Genomic DNA, 24949 nt, shown 5'->3' with positions numbered 1-24949 from the left:
ACCAAATTCAAACCATATAAAAACCACAGAAATATGTTGTCAATATTCAATTAAGCCACTCCGGCTAAATCCGTCCATTTTCACAATCTTTCCTGAGTATACAACCAGACCAGCCATATATATGTATATATATTATATGTATATATGTATATATGTATGTATATTATAATTACTATGTTTATATCTCTAAAGTGCTCATTCATACAGTAGCCTAAAGTCCCTATCCATGAGTAAAATCTATATATTAACATCAGATTTGAGGGGAATATATTGAAGTAATAAGCTTGACACGAATGAATAAAACACAATCTTATTAAAATTCAACCAATTAAATAATAATCTGGTTAAAGCCACCAAGTTCTTAAAAGAAATCCAGCACAGAGAAAGGAACAAAGGAATAAACACATTGTATAAACGCAGCAGTTGGGCAGGTCTGGACGCAGAATGGGCCACATCAGGTCCGGATTCTGCTGACAGAGGGAAACAAACATGAGCACATCGCTCTCAAACACTGCAGGTTGTTCACCAGTCAAGAGCTGTGGATCAACAGCACGGCTCTGTTGATAAATAAAAAGGAAAAGTTACGTTGCGTTCTCTGGCGGACCCAGATCAGCTGTTAGCTGTAAACACACCACAGGGCTAACGCTAATGTTGCTATGTAGCTGTGTTTTAATGCTTTAATTGACCCCGTCCGTTTGTTTTGGAGACGAGATGATCTCGCAGGTAATTCGGCTCCCAGTAGAACCCTGTCAGGGCTCTGAAGTGGAGCGGACCCAGAACAACTCTCATCAGCTGTTATCTGTAAACACTAAAGTTAGCAGGACTAAAGTTATGGTACGGCTGTGTTAAAACTATAGCACAATATCACTGCGCGGTAATAATGTTATGCTTTATTAAATGTCACATAATTAACAAAATAGATAATGTCAGTCCTGTGACTGTTACCTAACAACAGACTTGCCTCTCATTCTCCAGCGCTGGTAGTAACTTAGCCTGCTGAGTGAACTACAAACTCCAAGGAGGACCCATGTGAGTGGGGAACGATTTGTTCATTCTTGCTCCACAGTAGCCATGATGTCACGTGACAAATGAACAACTCAAACCTAGAGACCCACAGTTGAGAGTCATGAACTAATCAATACTGTTTCCTGTGCTGACGGAGCCCATGCAGCTGCTGTGTGACGAGTGAACGTAAGAGTCCAAAACTATTCACGCATGAGTGAAAATTAACGAATTACTCCCTCAGACTACTCGTTCCTCCTGAGTCATATACAAGATTAGGTCAAATGAACGAAACGTTCTTTGAACGACACAACACTATCAACTAATAAACTATTTGTAGCCAGATAATCCAAATCAAGTGTAACCTGTAAATTTATCATTTTCCTAAGATTATACTATTTAATATTATAATATTTATTAATACACTAATTTATACCTTTAGTCTTCCAGGTTGTGGATATATTTTGTTTATCAGGTCATGCTTACTGTCCCGCGAAGTCACCCCCCAAAGGCCCATTCTGAGCCAGGAAAAACTCTGTAAAGTCAAAGCATTGCTGATGCAAGAAGCAGTAAATCACAATGTAGTTTTTAGTAAACAACTTGTATTTACTTTTTACTTGCTCTTAGTATCTTCCGTCTATCTCTTTATGTCTCCCAACAGGCACACACATACATATGGTCTTTCTCTCATGCATACATCTATCTGTGATTTATGGGGTATGTGGCTCTGGGTTCATAAAAGCCATGATTTCCCATAAAATGTCAGTGATGGTGGTTAATATGACACGTGGAAGGAATGTGTTTCTGTCTGCACCCAGTGTAGCAGCTGAAAGCTAGCAGTCATGTAAAATATTGATATTCCATGTGTAAATGTCAGGATGAGAGACTGCATGTAGTGGCTCTCGACTCTGTGGGTTTGGGAGTCCACTCTTCCTCCTCAGTAAAGTTATAACAACTTATCACTGCCAGATATCAAAATGGACTGTATATCGCTACTGAAATAATTGTGTTCTTTATTGTGCGTGTGTTTGATTCCCTCAGGATGCTGCTGGAGAAGAGCTCAGGGGAGCGGTTGTTTTATTCTGTGACAGTGTCTGAGCAGGCAGTCACCCTGTGGCACGGTCAGTCCAGCAGTCAGACCCCTCTGACCGTCAGCTTCAGAACAGAGGGGAGGCTTACACTGGATAGGTGGACACACCTTGTTTTGCAGGTAACAAATCAATCCCGATGGTGGCATGACTGCCTTGTAAAACATACCATAGTTGGTCACTATGAGAGGTATATCATTCTACCTTAGATGCACCATCAGATTTGTGTTTAACTGTTGTCATACAGGTTGTGAAAGCAGAATGGTCCATTCACTGTCTCTCGATCTACTTCTCTGTCTGTTTATCTTTCATTCTCTGTCCTTCTTTTTCTCTTTCTTTCTTCAAACTAGCGGTAATTATACTGGCAAATCTCTGCTTTGGCACAGCTGCTGGGGCCGGGGCACACGCATTCAGATCAGACATACATAAACAGACATTTCAGAAACCCGTGGAACTCTTTGAATTTTACTAATGTATTTAGGCCTGTGGTTATTATCTGTGGTTAAAAGTTAAATGTTTCTAATTAGTGGTTCTTTTCAGATATTTATGGAAACTCTGAGTTTTGTGGTTAACTAACTTTGTTATCTTGTAATTCAGGGGTTGTTCTGGTACACTGGAGATAAAAAGGGTGCATCCTGTTTCAGTATCAGAATGATGGGGATAATAATTAAATAAATGTTCCATAATTGTGGATCAGTAATATTAGACCATTTTAAAGTTAAACACTGCATCTGTTCGTCTTATTATGGAGAACCTTGTTACATGTTTGTAAGAGTGCTAAACACAAAGATAAAAGTAGGTAAAGGGGAAAAATATAATAAAAACTTATCATTGTCATAGAACCATAGAAAAGTGTAGATCCGTGGAAAATACGTGTCTGACTCGTTATTGCATTATTTCGTTTCAAAACCAAATCAGAAAAACAACTAAACCAAGTCATTTTTTGTTTTGCTGTTTTAAACCCATAATTGAAAACAAAGGAGCTGTGTTTGTTCTATCTTTGATCGGTGTTGTATCCCTACAACCCGTTCTCACTCTCATCACATAAGGCATGGTCAAAGCCTATCGGTTTCTGTTTGTAACGCAATGGGGATCCCTATAGCGTCATACGTCAACGCAGTGGGGGAAGCCCTGTAGCGTCAGTTTGTGACTGTAAAGGCAGGTATATCATATTTAACAGAAAAGACTGAGAAAGAACGTGGTTGGGGTGAATGGAGGGCCAGAACAAGGAGAACGGTGTTCGTGTACAGTGTGAAACAAAAAGTCAATATTACATATTTAAGTAATTTAGTTTATTTTATAGCTTATAGGCTCTCATATCAACTATGGCGAATATGATTGTAGAAGTGAGCACTATTGTAGCCACATACGAAAAAATAAATATGAGAATATACGTGTTTTGCAAGATCGCGTCAAGCTGGAGGTGAAACAAGAACTCAAAATTCTCCTATTTCTAGATTAAGTACCCTACGTCAGCATCAAGGAAGCATTTGGGCTGATCTGAAGCAGCTGGTTACCTGAGCAGTCTACGAAAATACACGAATATGTTTATCAAGGGTTTTTTCTCGAGGCTACGGCCAGGGTGCGAGCTACGGGGGAGCCAGGGGGAGCTTTAGGTTACTCCTCTTAATAAGACATGAGCTCCCCTGAAAACATGATTTGTAATATTTTGGGGGTCTCTAAAATATCTATAATATGCTGTTTTTGCCATTCATTTCTATTTTTCTGTAGCCTATCATCTTGAATCATGTGTAAATCAGTAGCGTCAGGCTTCATCCAGCCAGAGGGTTCACCGACCTTCCGCAGTGCACCAGGTTGCTCCCATGGCCTTGTCTCTCTCGCCCTGTATGCTCAAGCGCCCACTCCCTCTCCGGCGGTAGACCTACTATGAGTTGTGTTGGCAGTGGAACCGGTGCACTGGGCGGTCAGTGGTCGTTCCCTCTGGCTGGATGAAGTCTGATGCTCCTAATCCTTGTGTTCCTGCAGCTGGAGGCTCCCCGCAGCGCTGCTCAACTTTCTTAATTCTTCCATCCCAGAAAATAAAAGTCAGGTCGAAACAGTGTAGCCTAGAGAGGCTGAACGAAAATTACTTACCTTTTAATACGTGTGATTCGTTAATATACATCTTGCCGAATTAACTAATAAAAGTTCATGTTTGCTGTGTACCATTGGATGTACTGACAACTATCACGAATTAATTTTAAACTGAAGAAATCTTAAAAACCGGAGGATTCTCAGGAACACACACATCCATACCCCCATACCTGAGGGTATGGATGTGTGTGTTTCTGGTCTGAAAGTATAATTTTACAGATTACTCCATTGGACAATCTTCCTCTTTCAGCATCTCTGAAAAACACCAGGGCTACTAGGGGAGAAAACACGGTCGCCATGATTGTGTCTGTGTCTGTCTTTGTTTGTCTGCTTTTAATGTGTATAATATTTAGGCCCAAATTCTTATTTGACCTGGCAGGAATTAAAAAAAAGAGAGAATGGATGTGCCAAACGCAGGTAGATAAAGGAATGTACTGTATCAACTTCAAGTTTGATTTAAAGCATGATTCAAGGCTAGAATGATAAATGAGAAAGTTGTACATGTTGACCAGTACTTAAAAAGAACATTATTATGCCTATCCAGAAAATCTAACTTGACAGTTTAGGCTTTGCTGATTGGTGTTGATGCTCGGTACAATAATTTGGCAGTCAATTTGTTGATGGCTAAATGTAGTGTTGCTGATGGCTAAATTGCCTGCAGGTGTACAGTATGTGTGCCCTGTAGGGATTGGTCTTTTATATATGTCTACATATCCATGTAGGCATGAATAAGTGTAAACATTGTAGGTATTTTGCTTAAAGTGTGTTTTGTTGGTGTGGCTTGGAAGTGTTTTGAAACTTGTTCAAACTGTGTTCGCGCATTCTTGAGAATCAGGCTGCCTTTCATTTAATGGTATGATGATGTGATCTGTTTTGACCATTCAGAAGAATAACATAATTACACTTGACACTCAAACACCATTCATGTACAGCCATTCTCACGCGTGCACACACACACACACAAAAAAACATACTTGCTCTCTTGCTCATACACAGAGATACACACTCACAGTTCAGCGGGAATTTGTAACAGACTTGTCAGCCACGATACAGACATTACCCTATGAAGGAGCTGGGTAATTTAGAAACCTTTCTTACACACATACAGTACACACACGCGCGTCTCTCACTCACACATACCAGTCATCTGTCGGTTTGAAAAGATCAAACACCAAAAAAGACAGTCAAAAGGAATACGGGTTTCCAAGTGCCAGAAGCAATTCTCACACACACACACACACACACACACACACGGTGCCAGGAGGAAGGTGCTGTAGGGATGCTGGTGCTCCCTAGGTAGTTGTCTTATCTGATTATGGTAACGATGTAGAGAATAGTGGAGGAAAAGGTAGCCTGGGGGAGGGAGGGACTGAGAGAAGAGAGATGGGGAAAGTGAGGGAGGTGGCTCACTGTAGTTAAATGATGTTAACAAAGTCAGTTTACTCTGGGACTCACTTTTTCTGTACATTTCTACAGAATCTATTAATAATTGGTAGGCTCTGGTGGTTTCTGTTTTTTCAAACCTTCCTGATATGTCATAGGGCTGTATGGTATATGACGGGATTTGTGTGATAAAACAAAATAAAACTAAAAAACATGTAAAAACTGAGCTGCTGGTGATATGTCATTGTAGCATAATGTATGACATGGTCTAGCCTACTGCTGTGTGTCTAATTTGCAATTAGACAAGTCTGGCTGAGTTAAAATACTTATTGCCCATAGAATAATGAATAGGACATAAGCGCCCTTCATAAATACCAATTTAATTACTTTTTTTGGCACAGCAGATACATCAGTGAGCTCAACAGAGATGATGGGCACACAGCTTCATTTGTGTAGGCTTGCTCACCTTTATTATTGGGCATTAGGCATGGGCCGGTATGAGATTTTGACGGTAGAATAACCTTGAGCAAAAATATCACGGTTTTGCGGTGTTGTGAGTTACGAATGTAACTACGGTTCTATGAATTCTGGACCGCCATACGGCAGTGCTTTAGCACTGGATGTGTCCATCTCACATTTGTGCAGGTCGAGTAATTATACCAACAAAGTCACCTATGACCATGCGATGACGTAGTGGGCACGCCCCAGTATAAAATCCTTGCGTCATCACGCAGTCTGTTCCTACAGAATCTCATCCCCCAGATTCCGAGCGACAGACGAGTGGTCATCCAAAATTCATAGAACTGTAGTTATATTTATAACTATCGTTCTATTTAATTTTTCCTGACAGCTAGATGGCGGTGCTTTTGCACTGGATGACTTATACCAGCAAGGTCACAAGGAATGCTCACCGTGCTAAGGAGTGGAAGCAGTTGACAGGACGGCTGCAGCCACAGCGTGAGGAGCAGCCACATTTACCCTGTAATAGTGAGCAAAGGTACATGAAAACTCCCAGCTTGTGGCAATACAGATGTCATCGAGAGAGACCCCTCTCAGGATGTGGACACACTCCGAGTAGAATGACTCTTTACCCTACTAGGTGCAGGCCGGCCTTGCAACCTATAAGCGTGCAGAATCACATCCACAATCCAATTGGAAAGTCTTTGCTTTGATAGAGCTTCACCCTTCCTACAAGCCCGATAGCAAACAAAAAGGTTGTCAGATTTGCGTACCTTAGCAGTGGCCTCCACATAAGCCTTGAGGGCCTGAACTGGACACAGTAGCTGTGACAACTTCCCACTCCTTCAGATGAGCCTGGTGGACTGAATGCAGCCAACTCGATGGCTTGGTTTACCTGCGTGGAAGACCCCCGCTCTGGCAGGCAGTATGGATTCGGTAGGGGAGTAACTCCAGACCTTGGGCTCACTGATAGGGCATGCAGTTCTCCCACTCATTTTGCTGATATGACAGCAAGCAGAAATGCCGCCTTAGCAGACAACCACCTCAACTCTGTCTGTCCTAACGGTTCAAATAGGGCAGACCCAAGGATCTCAAAACCACCTTCAAGTCCCATGATGGTACTACAGTGACCCCTGATGGTCTAAGCCTGTGTGCCCTTCAAGAACTGACTAACCAGGTTGTGTGACCCCACTGTGCGGTTGTCTACTCTCACATGCCCCGCTAAAATGGCAGCTGCATACACTTTCAAGGTCGATGTGCGAAGGTGCCACCGTCCTACAACGACTACAGGAAACACAGAATGCTGGTTACTGAGCAGCAGAGCACCACTGGGGAAAAAAGCTTCCACCGATTAGCATACAGTGAGCGAGTGGAGGGAGCCCTCCAACTTAACACAGTGTGGTACACTGACTGGTCACAAGATGCCAGGAGTGGGTCCTGGCTTCCAATGGCCAGACACACAGCTGAAGGCGCTCCGGATTTGGACCATTTGGGAACCACGGCCTCCCTGGCCAGTTGGGGGTCACTAGCAGCTGTTTGTGACCTCCCTGTTGGACTCACACGAATGAGTGAAATTGGAGGAAAGGCACACAGAAGGCACGCTGGCCATGCATGAGCTCAGGCGTCCTGCCCTAAAGGACCTGTTCTCTCCCTTAGAGAGTACCAGAGGGGACAATGTGTTGACATTTCTGAGGCAACGACATCCACTTATGCTTTGCCATATTGGCTCCAAATCATTCCCACTACCTCTGGGTGGAGTCTCCAATCTTCCTGTAGTGGCCCCTGGTAGGACAGCACGTCTTCCGCACTGTTCTATGCGCCTGGGAGATGTATGGCGTTAAGGCTCAGAAAGTGGGGAAACTCTCATGTCAAGAGCTGCTGTGATACTCGCAGACCCTGCCTGGACCTGCCCCCCTCATGACATGATACACCGCAGAGGTGCTGTCCGTCCGGATGAGAACATGCCAGCCCTTCAGCGCTGGGAGAAAGTGCCGCAGTGCCACATATTGCTCTGAGCTCGAGCACATTTATATACTCTAACTTCTGCTGGCTGCTCCATTAGCCCCTGATGGTCCTGCGTTGCCAGACTGCACCCGGCCTGATAAAAAGGCGTCTGTCTCCATAACCTCCCTGCGGGAGGGTATCACTCCCAGAGGAACCCCCTCGGCAAGATCCAATTTTCTCCGCCAGGGCTCCAAGGCCTGGCAACAAAGGCTGGACACTCTGACGCTCCTGCCCCTGTGCCACTTGGGATCCAAATGGAGTCTGTTGACCCAAACTTGAAAGAGATGTAAAGACAGAAGACCCAGAGGGATGACCATGGACGCTGCTGTCAGCATGCCCAGCAGCCTGAGAAAAAGGCCATATTTCAAACCTTGCCCCTCTGAAAGCAACCTAGAAGCTGCTGCATATCCTGCACTCTCTTCGGGGTAAGGAAGGCTCTCATTAACTGAGAGTCGAGTGCCATACCCAGGTAATTTACCCTCTGACTGGGTGCTTGCTCTTTGTGTAGTTCACCGTAAGGCCTAGCTGGTTCACATGGCCAAGGAGCGTATCTGCGTCCCTGACCGCCTGCTCTGCAGTCGGGGAAATGATTAGCCAATTGTCCAGGTAAGGCAAGATCGCCAACCCTGCAGCTTGCATTGGGAAAAGGGCGGTTGCCACACACCTTGTGAATATGCCAGGGGCCAGTGAGAGACTGAACGGCAACACCTTGAATTGGTAAGCCTGTCGTTGAAAGGCGAACCTCAGGAGAACTACCTGTGGTGTGGTGCAACAGGCACATGAAAATAGGCATCCTTAAGGTCTATCGACACAAACCAGGCCCCTTGTGTCACTGACTGGATGACATCTGCCCTCTGTAACATTCGGAATGGCAGCACCTTTAAAAATTGCCTTTCTCAGTAGCTGAGGTGCTACAGAGCGAAGCGTCCGATGACCCCTATGGCACCTGGGGCCAGTCCTCTTGGTACCTGAAAGGCTGGCCAGGCAGGAGCATGCCGGCACTGATCATAGTGGCCAGAGTAGCAAGACGCACTAGGGTATCCACCTGGGTGAGCAGGAGGATGAGGACCAGAGGGCCCAAGAGCTCTCTGTTGCGCAACTGAAACTGGGCCCTGCTGCAGGCCAGCAAACTGCTGCCTGCCTTGATCTGCCTGCACACAGCACTCTAATGCCTGCTGAGCCGCTGGTCCAAACATTTGACCCTTCACCACAGGAAGGGAACTGAGGGTGCAACGACACTCCTCCAACAGAGGGGACTGCGCCAGCCAGACCTGGCAGCGTGCCAGTGTCACTGTCAACATCAGCCTTCCAAGACATGAAGGCAAAGGTCTGGAGGGATGCATCACTAAGAGTCTGGGCCGAGCAGCCCGCACCAGACTCCTGCAGGGTCGGAGACAGAGCCAGGATGAGGTGAGAAAAGGAATTACCAATACGCACCATGCGTGCCGCTATGTCATAACTCCTGGCGAGGAGATCATCAGTCAATCTACACTGAGGACGAGGACAACGTGCATCCTGTCTGAGAGCCTCATCTGGTGACACAATAAATGAGGCAATGGTAGGCTTGACCAGGGCCATACGGTCCAAACTATAGTTATCTGCGTACTGCATGGCAGCCAAGTTCCTGCAATCACTGGTGTGATGAGAGAGTAACTTGGGGTCTGACAAGCACCTTTGGAGTTCTTCAACATAGGGCTTAGAAAGAGCTTCATCCAGCCCCAACCATGCGAATCACTGGCTTCAGTGAGGACCGACCGGCTTCCGACCCACATAAAGGTCCCCCATCGTATCCCTGAGAAATAATATCAGAGGCCCGGGGAGAGCGTGTCCCCCTCCTCGTCTTGCTCTCCTCTCCCTTTAACTGTAAACAAAAGGAGGCTGTAGTCGATAACACATCATCCTCTGGAGGCAAATCCCTTGTGGTGGAGTCACCACTGGGAGCTGGCCCCCCATTATTAGGCTGGAGATTGAGCAAGAGCTCCTTAATCTGGGTTTTCATATGAAAGTCCATCAAGGGCACTGGTCCACCTTCCTTGTGTTTTTGGTGGACCGCGTGAGACTGCCCTGCGTCTGTGGCCCGCAGATGCTTTTAGGACAGTGGCATAAACCTACAAGTTCATACATGGACTGTCAGAGACCCCTGCCTTGAGGTGTTGAGCCCCAGGCAGGCGGGGCACTGGTCATGGCCATCCTCCATTTGGAGCGGCGCCATGCAGGAGTTAAAGACATGTGAGCTCAACATTTCACTCAGTGAAGCTTTCCTTATAAAAAACACTGATAGCTGGGTAGCGCACACAAGTAATTTACAGCCAACAGTATGCTGCAACTTAGTTCGAGCTGAAAAACAATGCCAGTCGGCCCCCGCGGGAACGCGGCGCTGCTGTCCTTCACACAATCTAGGCAAACCGCGTCCACATTGGCGCGTGCTCTCTTAACAACAACTAAAAAATCTTGTAGTAGCAGTGCACTCCAGCACTGCCTAATAAATTAACTTAACACTGCATCTACCCCAGTAATTTAACAGTAATTAGCGATGTAACCCCTCATAGAGCAGAGAATTTACAAGGCAACGGATCATGCAACTCAGCAAAGAAGCGAAAACACCACAGTTTTAAGCTAACAAGACATCAAAATGAGCGAGGCTCACCTGGCAAGCCGCTGCCTCTTAACATAATTGACAATAAGGCTAGACGTTAGCCTACTTACCTGTCTTAGTACTAACTTATTGAACACGAACCGTAACAGCAAGGCCAACCGCTGTACGTTCGATAGTGAAAAGTTTGCAACAGAAAAAACAGATGCAGACGCAACCTCTGGTGGACGTGAATACGAAGCACCAACCCTCAGGTCACAAGGCTAAAAAGCGATGAGTCGAATTGACCTGCTATTTCATTTCCTCTATGCGAGAAGATTGAAGGAACAGATTGTGTTATGATGTGAAGGTTTTATACTGGGTCACTATGTCATAGCATGGTCACACGGTACTTGATATAATTTTTCGACCTGTGCAAATGTGAGATGGAGGCATCCAGTGCTAAACCACCGGCGTCTGGAAATCAGGAAGACTTTTTTTCCGTTGAAAAAAATATTTTTTATTCTTAAGGCATATTGTTATGCCTTATAACAATAATATCATATAACACTATAAAATTGATGATTGTTATTTCACTGTTGATGCACATATACACTTAAGAAGAGAGCGCGAGTGTGTCTCTCCCACACACACACACACACAACATCTGCTGTATGGTCTCTCTCCGTACAACAGGCAAACAGTTGAAAAGTTTTTTTTAAATGTTGTGATTTTTAACAGCAGATGTACACAATGGTGGAATGGACTTAAACTATAGATGTGATACCAGCTAAATTTAATTATTGTACTAAATCTCTGAATTGAGTACTCTGCTCTTCCTCGCTGTGAAGTAATGTGAGGGGTGAAACTATCTGATGTTAGCAAGTTAATTAGCCATGTTATCTGCCTCGGTAGCAAGCTAATAGTATTTATTTCACCAGTGCTAAACGCACTAACTCTCTTTGCTTGTTTGAAATGTTCAATTCAAGATAGTGTTACCTTGTATTTATGAATTTAGTAAAGAGTAATGAGTGGTGCATAGATGGGATATCGTATTTGTTGTTTTGCCTTCACCTTTTTCGACAGGGGAAAATGTTTAGCGGTGCATGTCTAATTGGGTTTAAAACCAAAATACTCCCAAACAGGGGCAGTGGCTTTTTCCTGTTTACTAGTCCTGTAACGTTATCCTCACCACACATGTAGTTGCCGGCGCATGGTGAGTGTGTGGTTGTGCGAGAGTGAGCAGCAGGTGAATGCATTGGAGTGGAGAAAAAGGTTAGCAGTGAAGTTTAGCAGTAAGGTTACAGTTTGTCAGTGAATAACAGCTGTTTGTAATTGATATAACTTTTTTGTTGATTTTTATCTTAAGTGCCTCACAGTACTGTGACTGCTTGAGGACCACATTGACCACATTGGGCATTGACACCCTGGACCCAATAGTGGTTGGGTAGAGAAAACAATGAGCTACACGTGTTGTCCCCATTAACCCGTGGGGGGGAAGTGGGAAGATGGGGACAAAATGTTGGATTGGTTTATGCAACCTAAACGAATCTGCCCTAAATCGTGTCTAAATCAACTTGAGGATATTTCTTTTTTTGTAAATCAGAAACGATATTAAACGGTGAGAGATGTACTGTAAGTCTTAAGGGAAATCTAGAAGTAGGTGTCAAGAGAAGAACAGCAAAGAAAGAAGTGGTCAAAAGAGATGGCAAAAGAAGAGAAAGGAAGAGAGTTTACACATGCTTTTTTGAATTTAACTTTGGAATACTATCTTTTGGAGTACCAGTGATTGACTGTGTGCCTGGAGGACCCCCAGAGGGGTCCACCTGTTAGTGCCACACACTGTCTTTCTTTCTCTTACTGTTAAGCAGATGTATTGGTTCCACATGCACACAGCACCATACGCACATACACGAGAGTTCAGAGGGCTCTTACGTGTTGCTAAAGTCAGAGAAATGGCAGGAGAAACTGAATTGTTGAAAAGATGAAAACAAGAGGGTACATTGATCAGTGTCTTAGTGTCATGTGTGTCACAACACACAAACACAAACACACACAAACACAAACACACACACACACACACACACACACACACACACACAGCCATCTATGTATTTATTTCAGTAAGTGAACTGGTTGTTCCTATCTAATCTACAATTTGTTCTCTAGATCCTGATGGCTCATCTGCTTCACTACTCTGTTCTTAGACAGTTTGGTTGCTGAAACTTCTACTGAATGCCATAAAAAGCTTAATTAATGTTTTCACACACAATTACACTGGAAAACTCTGGCCTGTGTGTATGTCTCTGTATTGACTGCTCTGGTCTTGGCAGAAGGCAACTAATTAGCACCGACTGATCTAAAACCATCACAGTCTTTCCATCTCTGTCTTTGTTTCTTGCATAGATGCATGTGCACATGCCTCATCGCACCACTCAATCTGACACTGACTTTGTCTTTCTTTCTCTTTCTTGCATTATGCTCTGCTTTCTCTGCCATTCCTTCTGTCTTCTTCCACCCTTTGCCTTCATCTGCCGCAACTTGGGAACATGACTGTCTGTTATATTAACTGGATTACCTAAAGTTAAACCTATAGTGACTATTAGGGGTGGGAGAAAAAATTGATTCTTAGATAAATCGCGATGCAGACGTGGAAGATTCTGACGCGATTAACAAATGTCAAAAACTCTATTATTTAGCTCTCTGTGTATCCTATGTGTGACGCCGTGTGAATGTATGTTCCCTCTCGAACAAAACCTTTATTCCAAATGATTTTATCACTTCCACTGATTTAGACTTTATGTTTATAACTGAGAGTGGTTGTGGTGGCGGTCTGATAAGTATCTATAAGAAGCATCTCAAGTGTAACCAAATTCTCTGTAATGATTTCTCTACTTTTGAAGTGCTTATGATGAAACTAGGTGGCCCTATCCCAACCATATTGGCTGTTATCTATCACCCCCCTAGTCCTACTGCTCCTTTCTTGAGGGAATTTCCTGAAGTCTAGTCTTAAATTATGACATAATTGTTCTCTGTGGTGATTTTAAAATGCATATTGATGTTTCCTTTAATGCCCCCGCAAATGATAAGTATTACAAATTCTCTTAATTTTCAGCAACATGTATCCGGTCCAACCCATCACCATGGCCACTTTCAACCTTGTTTTTACACTGGGACTCAACTTACTCTCCTTGGAAGTTAAGGACTTGCCTGTATCTGATCACAAACTTATTATGTTCTTCTGTGAAATGTTGACAGCTAACACGGTCAAACCCCAGCCAAAGTACACACGAATTTTAAATCAGCACAGTGCAGCAAAATTCTGTACGCAGTTTAACTCAACTAACAATTCGTTGCCAATTGACTGATAGAAATAACATAGTTCATTTATTTAATTCTTCATGCTTGTCCACCTTAGATTTTATAGCCCCCCTGAAAGCTAGACCTAACACAAAATCTGGTCAGCAGCCTTGGCTAAATGACACTATTAGAAATTGTAAACGGGAAAGTAGAAAAGCCGAGCAAAGATGGAAGAAATCCGGTCTCCAAATACACTTCATAGCTTTGAAAGAGCTTTTAATTTGCTATAATACAATGGTAAAAGACGCTAGAACACACTATTTCTCTACTCTTATCCCTACCAACAAGCACAATTCCAGATTCCTCTTTAACACTGTTGATCTCTTAGTAAATCCTACACCTGTCACGCTCTGCCGGTTGGCCATCCTTTGTGTTGCACTTTTGGGTTTGGTATCTGCCTTAGTATGTTGAGTTTTGGGTTCTGTCCTGTCTGGTGTCCAGTATCTGCTATGTAGTCTGTTGTGTTTTGAGTTTCTCTGTGTTATTGTGTGGTCAGTTCATTATCTGTTATTTAGTTGGTCTTTGATTCCATGTCATGTTCTTGGTCTTGTACGTTAGTTCATGTCTTTAGTGTTTACTCCGGGTCTTGTGTTCTCTGTTAAGCTCTGTACTGTGTTCTAGTTCTGTGTTTCACTTATTCACTCTGCCCCAGGTCTGCTTGTCATGTCAAGTCCCTCTGTTTTCCTCTCCTCTCTCTCTCTGCCTTGTTAGTCTCATGTCTGTCACCTGTGTTGCTCCCGCCCTGCTCGTTAGTCCCTGTGTATATATACCTGGTGTTTCTGTCTTGTCTTTGTTCATGTTACCCCCCAGTCTGTCGTGTGTGTACTCTCTGCCTGCCTGTAACCAGCCTTGCTTGTCTTGTCTTGCTGTACCTTTGGATTTCTGTTTACCAGCCACTCTGTCAGTAAGTGTGCTCGCCTTTAGTTTGTTTTCCCTCAATAAACCCCCGTTGAACTATACCTGCTCCGCTCTGTGTCCTGCATTTGGGTCCTCCAACCTGCCTCCACACCACTAATCGTGACAACTCCTCCCTTTGCTTTGGCTGACAGCGACGCAGATTGTGAAAAGTTCCTTGCTCACTTATGACAAAGGTGGCACCCTGAGACACCCTGTCTGTCTAGATGTGGACCACCCAGCTCAGGATCATTGGAGCTACTTCTCCCCAACTAATTTATTGGAACTCACTGAGACTGAGCCATCCACCAGCCCCTTGGATATTATCCATACCAAATTTTTATTCAAAATCATGGACAGTCTAGGTTCTTATTTGCATCATAAATACCTCACTGTCATCTGGTTGTGTTCCAGATTATTTTAAATGTGCTTGTGTTCAACCAGTCCTAAAAAAACCTGGCCTTGATCCCACCAACCTCGACCACTATCGCCCTATCTCTAAACTGCCCTTCATTTCCAAGGTTCTGGAAAAAATTGTTTCTAAGCAGCTCCTTGAAGTTATGAAGAACAATGACATTTTTGAAAAATTACTATCTGGTTTCCGCCCTCTGCTCTCTTAAAACTTACAAACTATCTGCTATTGAACGCGAACGCTGGCAAGTCTTCAATTCTGGTGCTGTTAGAAATGTCCGCGGCGTTTGACACAATAGACCATGGCATCTTGCTAGATAGACTGAGTCGGTGGGTGGGCATCTCTGGCACGGTATTGGACTGGTTTGCCTCGTATTTATCTATCAGGAAGTACTGTGTGTTTATTAACAACTTTAAATCCACCTTTTCTCCTGTTTATTATGGTGTTCCCCAAGGATCAATTCTCAGACCTATTTTGTTTTCCATGTATATGCTCCCTCTGGGTGACATTATCCGCCAATATGGTATTCCCTTCCATTGCTATGCGGATGATACTCAGTTATACCTCGCGGTAAAGCCAGCTGACCTCAGTGTGCTGCATTCCCTCCAGGCCTGCCTGACTGACATAAAAGCCTGGATGTCAATAAACTTTCTACAACTCAACTCTAATAAAACAGGATTCCTCGTAATTGGTCCCAAGCATACTATTAATCAGATTATACCCTCTATTGGTCATTTGTCTACCTACATTACGCCTGTTGCCAGAAATCTTGGTGTCCTTTTTGATAGCAATTTTTGCTTTGAACAACACATTGCTAATCTTGTCCAATCATCTTAAATGCCAGAGATGCTGAAACTGTTATACATGCTTTTATTTCGTCTCGCCTAGTGTACTGCTACAGTCTGTTCTCAGGTCTAAATAAAAAAACTTTGAACCGCCTATAAAATTAGTGCAGAACTCAGCTGCTAGGTTATCAACCCAAACTAGGAAGTACGACGACCATATCACTCTGATTTTATTCTCTTTAAATTGGCTCCCTGTCTGTTTTAGGATTGATTTTAAGTTCTTATTGATTACTTTTAAAGCTCTTAATGACCTGGCTCCAGAATATATTCATTACCTCTTAACCCCTTACGAACCTGTATGCAGCCTGAGATACTCCAGCAGGTGTCTCCTGTGCATCCCTGAGGCCAGGTTGAAATCTAGAGGAGAAAGAGCCTTTGCGGTAAGGGCCCCAAGGCTCTGGAATGATCTGCCTGATGAGATCAAGATGTCCGAGTCTGTGTCATCTTTTAAGTCTCGCCTGAAAACGTATTTATTCAGGAAAGCGTTTTCTGATTTTATCTGATTGGCTAGCCGTTTTATTGTTTTATTTTAATTTTAATTTGTGCATGCTTTGTCTTATTTCAATGGTGTCTTTTTAACTGTTATGATTTTAATTGTTCTTTATGTTCTGTGAAAGCACTTTGTACTTTGTTTGATAAGTGCTCAACAAATAAAGTTATTATTATTATAAATGTTAATTGATAACGTAATGTTCACAGAACACAAAAGGCAGAACTCGGACAGCCTGTGGCATGCACATAACAGAGAGACCAGTGTTCCCCTGTATTCGGCACACCACCGCTGCTGAATGAATAACCACCCTACTTAAATGTCACACAATCATTAATATCAATGTGCAAGTAATGATTTTAACTTGCACATTGTGCGAGCATGGTGGCGAGCTCTCTGTGTATCCTATGTGTGACGCCGAGTGAACGAGAGAGAGCGAGCAGCAGAACATGACGGTGAAAGTTGGCAGAAGAAAAATAATTTTAAAAGTTATTGTCTGGTTGTGAATGTCCAGTGTAGGTCACAATGTGACTGTTAATAAAAGTCTGTAGTTTCCTCAACTGCTTGAAAAGTGAAGGCTGTTAGCGCTAGCTAACATCTCTGTTGTACATCACGTCTTTTGGCTGTTATGTAACGTTAGCTAAATTAGTAACAATATAACACAAGTAATATTAATTAGCTGTATGTCATTACTAACTTACTTGTCAAGGGTTGAGAACATCGGGTGCAAGCTTAGACTAAACTGTTGTACAGCTCTGTCCCTGTATACATACTGTAAATCCTGATAATTATATTTCAGTTTTCAGAGAAGTCTGAAAACTGGTTGTTGAAGAAATGTGGGACCATGGGGATGAGGTTAATGATGTAAATTAGAGATGCAAACTAGTCCTTTTAAGCTAATTAGGAGATGTTTCTCTTAGATTTTAATGCGCAAATTAAATGCTTAGTAATTATCTAGAGATCCTGGATAGAATAAATTATGCATCGATGATCATTTTATAATCGCATCCCAGCCCTCCGAATGGTAATCGAATCATGAGGTGCCCAGAGATTCCCAGCCCTAGTCACTATAAACACATAGTATATGCAATTACCTTACCATTCTTGGCCAAGATAATTGAACCAATAAAGCAGTTGCATAAATCTGAGATTGAATTGTTTTGTTTTCCATAAATGGAATTGGAACTACAGCTGTGGACTAAGGTCTTATGTTGGAGACCACACATTTACCTGTGAACAGTAGTCTTCTGTAAATGTCGAGATGTGTACACAGTGTCTCATGTCATGTATGGGTCCTTCTTACCTTCTCTCTCTTTGATTTAGCTCCTTTTTTGGTGGCGTTGCAGGTTTAATCTCCAGTAATGCTTTTATACATACATGCTTTACCTTAATATATCCTTAAATTTCAATATTTTAACCCATATTTTCAACCAACATTTACTGAAGAGAAGGGGAAAAGTTACTATAAAATTTGACTTGAAGAGAAGAAATATACAGAACGACGAATCAATTTATTGTGCAAATGACTGATATGCATATGCTTAATAGAAATTGTTTGTACATTTGTTAGTGTTTCCTGCTTTCTGGCCAGAAGGCAAAATTGTGACACACACATGCAAACTGCACACTGTCTCATATACTTACTGATGCTTTTCCCTCTGTCCCAACTGGATTGACAGAGACAGATTGTGAGAGAGACTGAAAGTGTGTGTGTGTGTGTTTTTATACATGTGCACCTTTTGGCCATGTTTCTGTTGGCTCTCTGTGTGTGTATTTGTATGCATGCATGTGCACTAAATGCAAGCGTATTTGTGTGTGTGTGTGTGTGTGGGGGGGGGGGGGTGTGAAGGTGAGGCAAGGTTGTTATGTAGGGGTGAAGCGGACACCTCTATGGTAGCTCTCTGCCTGCTGGCACAGGAGGCGAAAGGGCACAAGACTGGCATCAATTACATGGTGAGAGAGGGAGAGAAAGGGGTGTGTATGCGTGGTGGGGTTCAAGATTTAAAATTTATTTATTTATTTTACATCAGTGTTTCATGCTAGTGTGCAGTCTGTTCCAGGTTGATAGTAAGAGCAAGGCACTAACACGGCCAGGGTTAGGGGTTTCATTCCCACTGGAGCTGTGAGATATGAGTGCTAAAAATGTATGCAGCAAGGGTGCTGCAAGGTGGTTTGGATAAAAGGAATCACCATAGAGCATACAGTATTTTACGTTAACCTGCCCTTTCTAGAAATATCCATGCTAAAGCAGAAGTTGCATGGCACATGTTAGTAACCCTATTGAGAGCAAAGGAAACTACTCAACAGTGGATATCGAACTAAATTTCCTGCCTGGTGTTAGAGTTCTGAGCCTGGAACCCAGCTTGTAGCTGTGTAAGACCAGACCTGACTTCTGAAGTGATAATTCGACTTTGTTTGCCTTTTTGCCTTTTTTTTTTAACAACATATTACATACCAGAACTCTTCTGAAACCAAAATCTTGTCCCTCTCCGACAGTTTCTCCATTCATGTGCAGATATCTGTTTATAGAGATTAATCTAAGCCTTATTAGTAAATCTTGTTTCTGTATGTCTCTCTGCTCTTGGAGTGTGATATGTGCTCCTTCTTCCTAAATGGCAACCCTCTTTGCTTTATGCTCAAAAAGTCTTACAGACTTATGGTCTTTATTAAAAAGTTGGTGTGTCAGCTATATATATATATCCCCTCTCTCTCTCTTTTTCTTTCTTTATCTTCTGATTTTTCTCTCTCCCCCCTGCATCATCTATCTCTCATTCCCTCCCCCCTTTCATTGTCTCTCCTCCTCTACCTTCTTTGTCCTTCCCTCTTTCCCTCTCAATTTCCGTACGCACACTCCCTCTCCCTCTCTCCCTCTCCATCTCCCAGGGGACAATTTTCTTTTCTTAAATAAACTGTCATAGCTAGTGTTAAAATATGGGCCTTACATGGGGTGAGCGCGGCAAGGCAAAGGCAAGAGGCCCTGGGCTGGTATAAAACATGGATAATATGCTGTGAGAGGTAATTGTATCTTTTAGCAGAGATGAGTAGAACAAATGTGTCTCCTCTACATTCTTTCTCTCTCTCTCTCTCTTCTTCTCTCCTGTCCTCTTCCTATCACTTCCTTGACACACTGCAGCCATGCTAATATGATAGAGAGAATATTGGCTGTACATCAGAGCTAACAGTTCATAGTGGGTAAGGACAAGTATAGCGTGGGGAAAGAGGACCAAAAAGGCTGGGATAGGCTTGGAGGATGAATAACAAGGAGTGTGAGAGAGATAACAGGAGAGAGGGAGTGAGAGAAAGAGAGAAGGAAAGGTGACAATATGCCTGGAGATGTGTGAATGTGGAGAACTGGAGATGCATAAAGTCACATTACACTTTTTGATTTCACTCACTTTGGTTTGCATGTGGAGGACGAGAGAATCTGGGAATATATAGCAAGCTATATATTAAAATCATCTTAAAGTTGTTCTTCTCCAATTTTAAGTCTGTCAAGCAGAGAACATATTAACGATACAATGATTTTGGAGAAGTGGACTTAATGAACATTTTATATAAACAAAAAAATATGTTCTTATCCCGCCTTGGAGCAAATTAAAACATGAACAAGTAGTCTTTTTTATAACTTACATTATTGTAGGGGTTAGCTAATTAGATGCAAGCTAAAACATGGGCTGTGCAGTTTGAGTTCAGCTCAGTTGAGCTACTGATGATCGGGTTTTGATTAAGTGAGCTCTTTGGAGCTCTTGCTGATGCAGAATAACGTCACTGTCACATTTGTTGCAGATTTCAATTGCACCAATGATAATTTAAACAAATAACTTTGCACTAGACAACCCTAATAGGAATGTACAGGAACCAATTTGTACCATTGTTTTTCTGTCAATATAGTTCTTGGACATTTCTCTCTTCTCTTCCCTTCCCTATTCTTTACCTAGTGCGTTCTTTCCTTTTCAGTCTTTTTTCACTTCTTGCATTTGTGTGATTTGACAGTTGATAGTTGAGGTAGACAGGAAATGAAGTGAGAGAAAGGGAACTGAAATCAGACTGGGAATGTTGTGGTGATATTGTATGCGTCGCCACTTGGTCACCAGGACGCCACCTTTTATCTTTATTCATTTGCTTCATTCCCAATCCTTTCTTTTCCCCCAATATATTCCATCTTGCCCTCCTTGTATACTTTCCAAAACATTTCTCTTCCTATGTCTGTCTCTTTCTCATGTATCCAATTTTTCTTCTAACAACACAAGTGTTTCTCTCTCATTCACTATACTCTTCTCTCCAACCTCTGTTCATCATCTCTCTTGCTCTTTCTTCCTTCCTTTTTCACTCCTTTTCTGACCCTTTCCCCCAATGACAGCTTCACTGGCTGTGGAATGAGGTGTGTTATCAGTGAGTGGCGTGTCAGTCACAGGGCAACACATCCGGAGGAGAGTGGTTGTGTGGAGAGAGTTTGGTGAGGCGGGATGCGTGGGGGCAGAGACGGGGAGTCAGGGATTAGAGGAGGTTAAAAGGAGAGGAAAAGATAGGTGAGGACGAGCAGACAAGCATGAGAGGAGCAACAAGAGACGGGGAGGCCTGAGAAAAGAAAACAAAAGAAGGTTGAGCGGAGTTCAAGAGAGGAGGGTGTAGATGTGGTGACGAAAAGGAGACGTGGAAGATTTAAACAGTGGAAATAAGAGAAGAGGAGATGAGAATTTTAGAGCACAGGGAGTAAGAGGAGAAGAAGATGGATGAGAAGATGATGAAAAGTTGAAAGTGAAGTAAATTTTACTGATGTAGCACACGATCACAATGTTGTCTCGGGGCTTTATCATAGCTACAAAGTACGACGCCCTTTATCCTTAGATACTTACTTTCGATAAGGAAAACCTCCTCAGAGAGGGTCTTTAACAGGAGAAAATGGGAGAAACCTCATGCAATAGGTACTGTATGTGCAGAGTAGACATGAAAGGGAGTAATTGGTGGAAAGTCAAAATGGAAATTTCCAACAAGAGCAGAAAAGAGAGAGGCAAGCAAGTGGAATAGAGGATTTAAGGAGAAGGGATAAATGATACAGATGTTGACAGAACAGACAGAATGTAAAGAATAACAGAATATGACAGAATAAGAAGAGGAGAAACTATTTCAAACTACTGTATACTGTATGCTGCTCTATTACAGTGCCTTGCGAAAGTATTCGGCCCCCTTGAACTTTTCGACCTTTTGCCACATTTCAGGCTTCAAACACGCCCAATTTTTCAGTTTTTTATTTGTTAAAAAAGTTTGAAATATCCAATAAATTTCGTTCCACTTTATAATTGTGTCCCACTTGTTGTTGATTCTTCACAAAAAAATACAGTTTTAGATCTTTATGTTTGAAGCCTGAAATGTGGCAAAAGGTCGAAAAGTTCAAGGGGGCCGAATACTTTCGCAAGGCACTGTATACTGGTGCTACCCCTGCCTTAATTATTTTGATCTTCCTTTTCATTTATTTATTGTAAATGTATAGTATATGTACAGAAATTTGATTTATTGTGGTCCATCCATCTATCTATCTTCACTTATCTGCTGTTGGGTCGAGGGGGCAGCAGCTCCAACAGGGGACCCCAAATCTCCCTTTCCCAAGCCACATTAACCATATCTGACTGGAGGATCCTGAGGTGTTCCTAGGCCAGTGTGAAGATCTCCTCAACTGGCTCCTTGCTTTCAACGCAAAGGAACAGTGAGTCTATTCCTCCGGGATGACTCGGCTTCCTACCCTTTTGGCAGAGATCTAGTTCTTTAGATCACGACCCAGCCTTCATGATCTTAGGTGAGGGTAGTCACGACAATTGACCGGTAGATCGAGAGCTTTGCCTTTCAGCTCAGCTGTCTTTTCGTCACAATGGTGCGGTAGAGTGAATGCAATACTGCCCCCGTTGCTCCGATTGTCCAGCCAATTTTCCGCTCTATTGTCCACTCACTCACGAACAAGATCCCCAGGTACTCAAACTTTCTTCACTTCGAGTAAGGACTTATTCCCTAACCAGAGTGAGCACTCCCATCGGTTTCTTGCTGAGAACCATGGCCTCAAATTTAGAGGTGCTAATCCCCCAGGATCCTTGTGAGAGTGAAGTACTGGTCAGTTGTGCCACGACCAGGACGGAATCTGCATTGTTCCTCTTCATTCTGAGGTCAGACTATAAGCCGAACTCGCCTCTCCAGCACCTTGGAGTAGACTTTACCAGGGAGTTTGAAAAGTGTGATACCCCTGTAATTGGCACACACTCTCTGGTCCCCTTTTTTGAACAGGGGAACCACCACCACAGTTTGCCACTCCTTGGGCACTGTCCCCAACTTCCACACAGTGTTGAAGAGGCATGTCATCCAAGACATCCCCTCCACATCCAAAGCTTTCAGCATTTCTGGACAGATCTTATCTTATTGCCACTGTGGAGTTGTTTGACCACCTCAGTGACTTCCACCAGGGAAATTGTTGAAGATCCACCATCAGCCTCCAGCTCTGCCTCTGTGGTTTATAACTTATAGTCACAGGAAAAAGTGTGTGAACCCTTTCGAATTACCTGGATTTCTGCATAAATTGGTTATAAAATGTGATCCGATTTTAATCAAAGTCCCAACAATAGACAAACACAGTCTGCTTAAACTAACTCCACACTAACAATTGTGTCTTTCCATGTTTTTATTGAACACACCGTGGAAACAGTCACAGTGCTGGGTGGAAAAAGTATGTGTAGTAAACTTCCGACTCTTAAGCTGATGATACACGGGGCAACTTTTTGAGCAATGTTGCTGGGCAATCTTGCTAGCAGCAAATCCGACTATGTTTTGAACGGATAGTGGCGGTGCGCAGTGGGTGGCGGAGTGGTGGGGGAAGGGGATTACGGTAGTAATCTTTACTCATTACCATTGACGGCAACGTTGCCCTGAACGATTGCTCTAAAAGTTGCTCTGTGTATCATCAGCTTTACTGTATATACTACTGTTTCCAGTGAATGACAGTATTTACTGTTAAGTGACTACAGTTGTTCAGATTGCGATACCTTCTTGTTCTTATTCTATCAATTCTGTTTTTGAAGTTGTTTTCTTTGTGTGTTTTTGGTTAAATTTATTTTCAGTTTAAAATAAAAAGGGGGAACTGCCAATATAAGAGTGAGATGTAAACAGTTTAAATCTTTTGTGTCAATAAAAATATAATTATTACAGAGGATCTGATTAGCAGGAGCTGAACTGAAAAATATGGGTGACATAGAAATAGTATCCTCTGAGAAAGGTCAAACAGGAACATCCCAGTTTGTGTAAACTGGTCTCTTGCATTCACACGCAAACACATCCATTGAGCCTTGCAAGGGTTTAGCACTTAGACTAATCGGACAGCAGTAAAATATGTATCTAGAATTGGTTTCCAGTATGAGTCAATCCTTAAGGTCCCTCTCATCTACTTTGACCTCAAGCTGTCACTGGCAGCTAAAATGGCTCTTCTCCACATATAAATAAAATGTTATGCCTGACACTGTCTGCAAGATGTCAGATGTTTGGATAACAGCTAGCTGTTAAGAATAATGAGACTTATTTAGAATTTAAAATTAAAATTTCTGTGTGTTGTGGTTAACCTTTCCTGGATGATAAATTCATTCTGCAAATGCAATATGACAGCTGTCTCTATGAAACGTCCCCACATTTTGATTATGGCAACAAAGAGTTATTCACTCTCAGATTGAGTTTTTGAAGTACCAGCTTAGTGGCAACCAAACATGAGTGGTATGTGTATGTGAAAGCTATATGTTTGCTTACAATGCTGAGAATTAACAAATGACATAAAATCACGAATGACTATTACTTTCAAATACAGAAATTAGTGCCTCAGCTTCTTATATACTTGAATATTATGCCGGCAAAATTGTAATAGTCGCCTATTCTGCCTTCAGGTACAGCTTTTAATGTGTTGGTAAACCTGCTTTATGTGTATTGGTTGTGCCTTCACGTGGGAAAAAAAAGCAACTGTATATCAGAAGCCTGTGGTGTATCACGGATTGTTGTAAGGACCTTTTATGTATTTTTTTTCCCCCCACTCATTATTGTTTTGCCACAGGGTAGGTTTTAAAAGGAGAGTGGGAAGTGACGTTAGGGGCGGAACTCTAGAGTGCAACAGGTGGAAGCAGTCGGCGTTTAGTGGGCTCTGTGTGAGGTTTGCCAGACGGACGCAACAAAGGAACTTTTGTTGGTGGATCATATGCTTGGACTTTTCTGGACTACTACATCATCCCATCAGCTAAACAGACTGGGTCGAGGTTGCGTAAGTTAACTGTGGAACATTGTTGACTGCGGCGGCTCGCCACACTTCACCTTGGTATTTTTCCTTTT

The 24949-nt window shown here is 42.7% G+C and overlaps 2 protein-coding genes across 6 annotated transcripts in view; both read left to right on the top strand.

Moving 5' to 3' along the window:
- Nucleotides 1-24930, top strand: part of LOC123958722 — a 39826-nt gene extending 14896 nt beyond the window's left edge. The window contains exons 5-6 of one of the 5 annotated variants that reach the window (XM_046032284.1): nt 2044-2212; nt 24678-24930. In XM_046032284.1, the coding sequence (XP_045888240.1) occupies nt 2044-2212; nt 24678-24689 (181 nt within the window). In that variant the 3' untranslated portion in view covers nt 24690-24930. The other 4 variants (XM_046032282.1, XM_046032283.1, XM_046032286.1 and 1 more) reach the window with 4 other exon arrangements.
- Nucleotides 24819-24949, top strand: part of ush2a (Usher syndrome 2A (autosomal recessive, mild)) — a 162560-nt gene continuing 162429 nt past the window's right edge. The window contains exon 1 of the mRNA XM_046033282.1: nt 24819-24881. Coding sequence (XP_045889238.1) covers nt 24819-24881 — 63 coding nt within the window. The remainder of the gene's footprint in view (nt 24882-24949) is intronic.

This window comes from Micropterus dolomieu, linkage group LG20 (assembly GCF_021292245.1).
Source record: "Micropterus dolomieu isolate WLL.071019.BEF.003 ecotype Adirondacks linkage group LG20, ASM2129224v1, whole genome shotgun sequence".
Lineage (NCBI taxonomy): Eukaryota > Metazoa > Chordata > Actinopteri > Centrarchiformes > Centrarchidae > Micropterus > Micropterus dolomieu.
The sequence above is the reverse complement of the archived record's forward strand: the minus strand, read 5'-3'. Positions and strand labels throughout refer to the sequence as shown.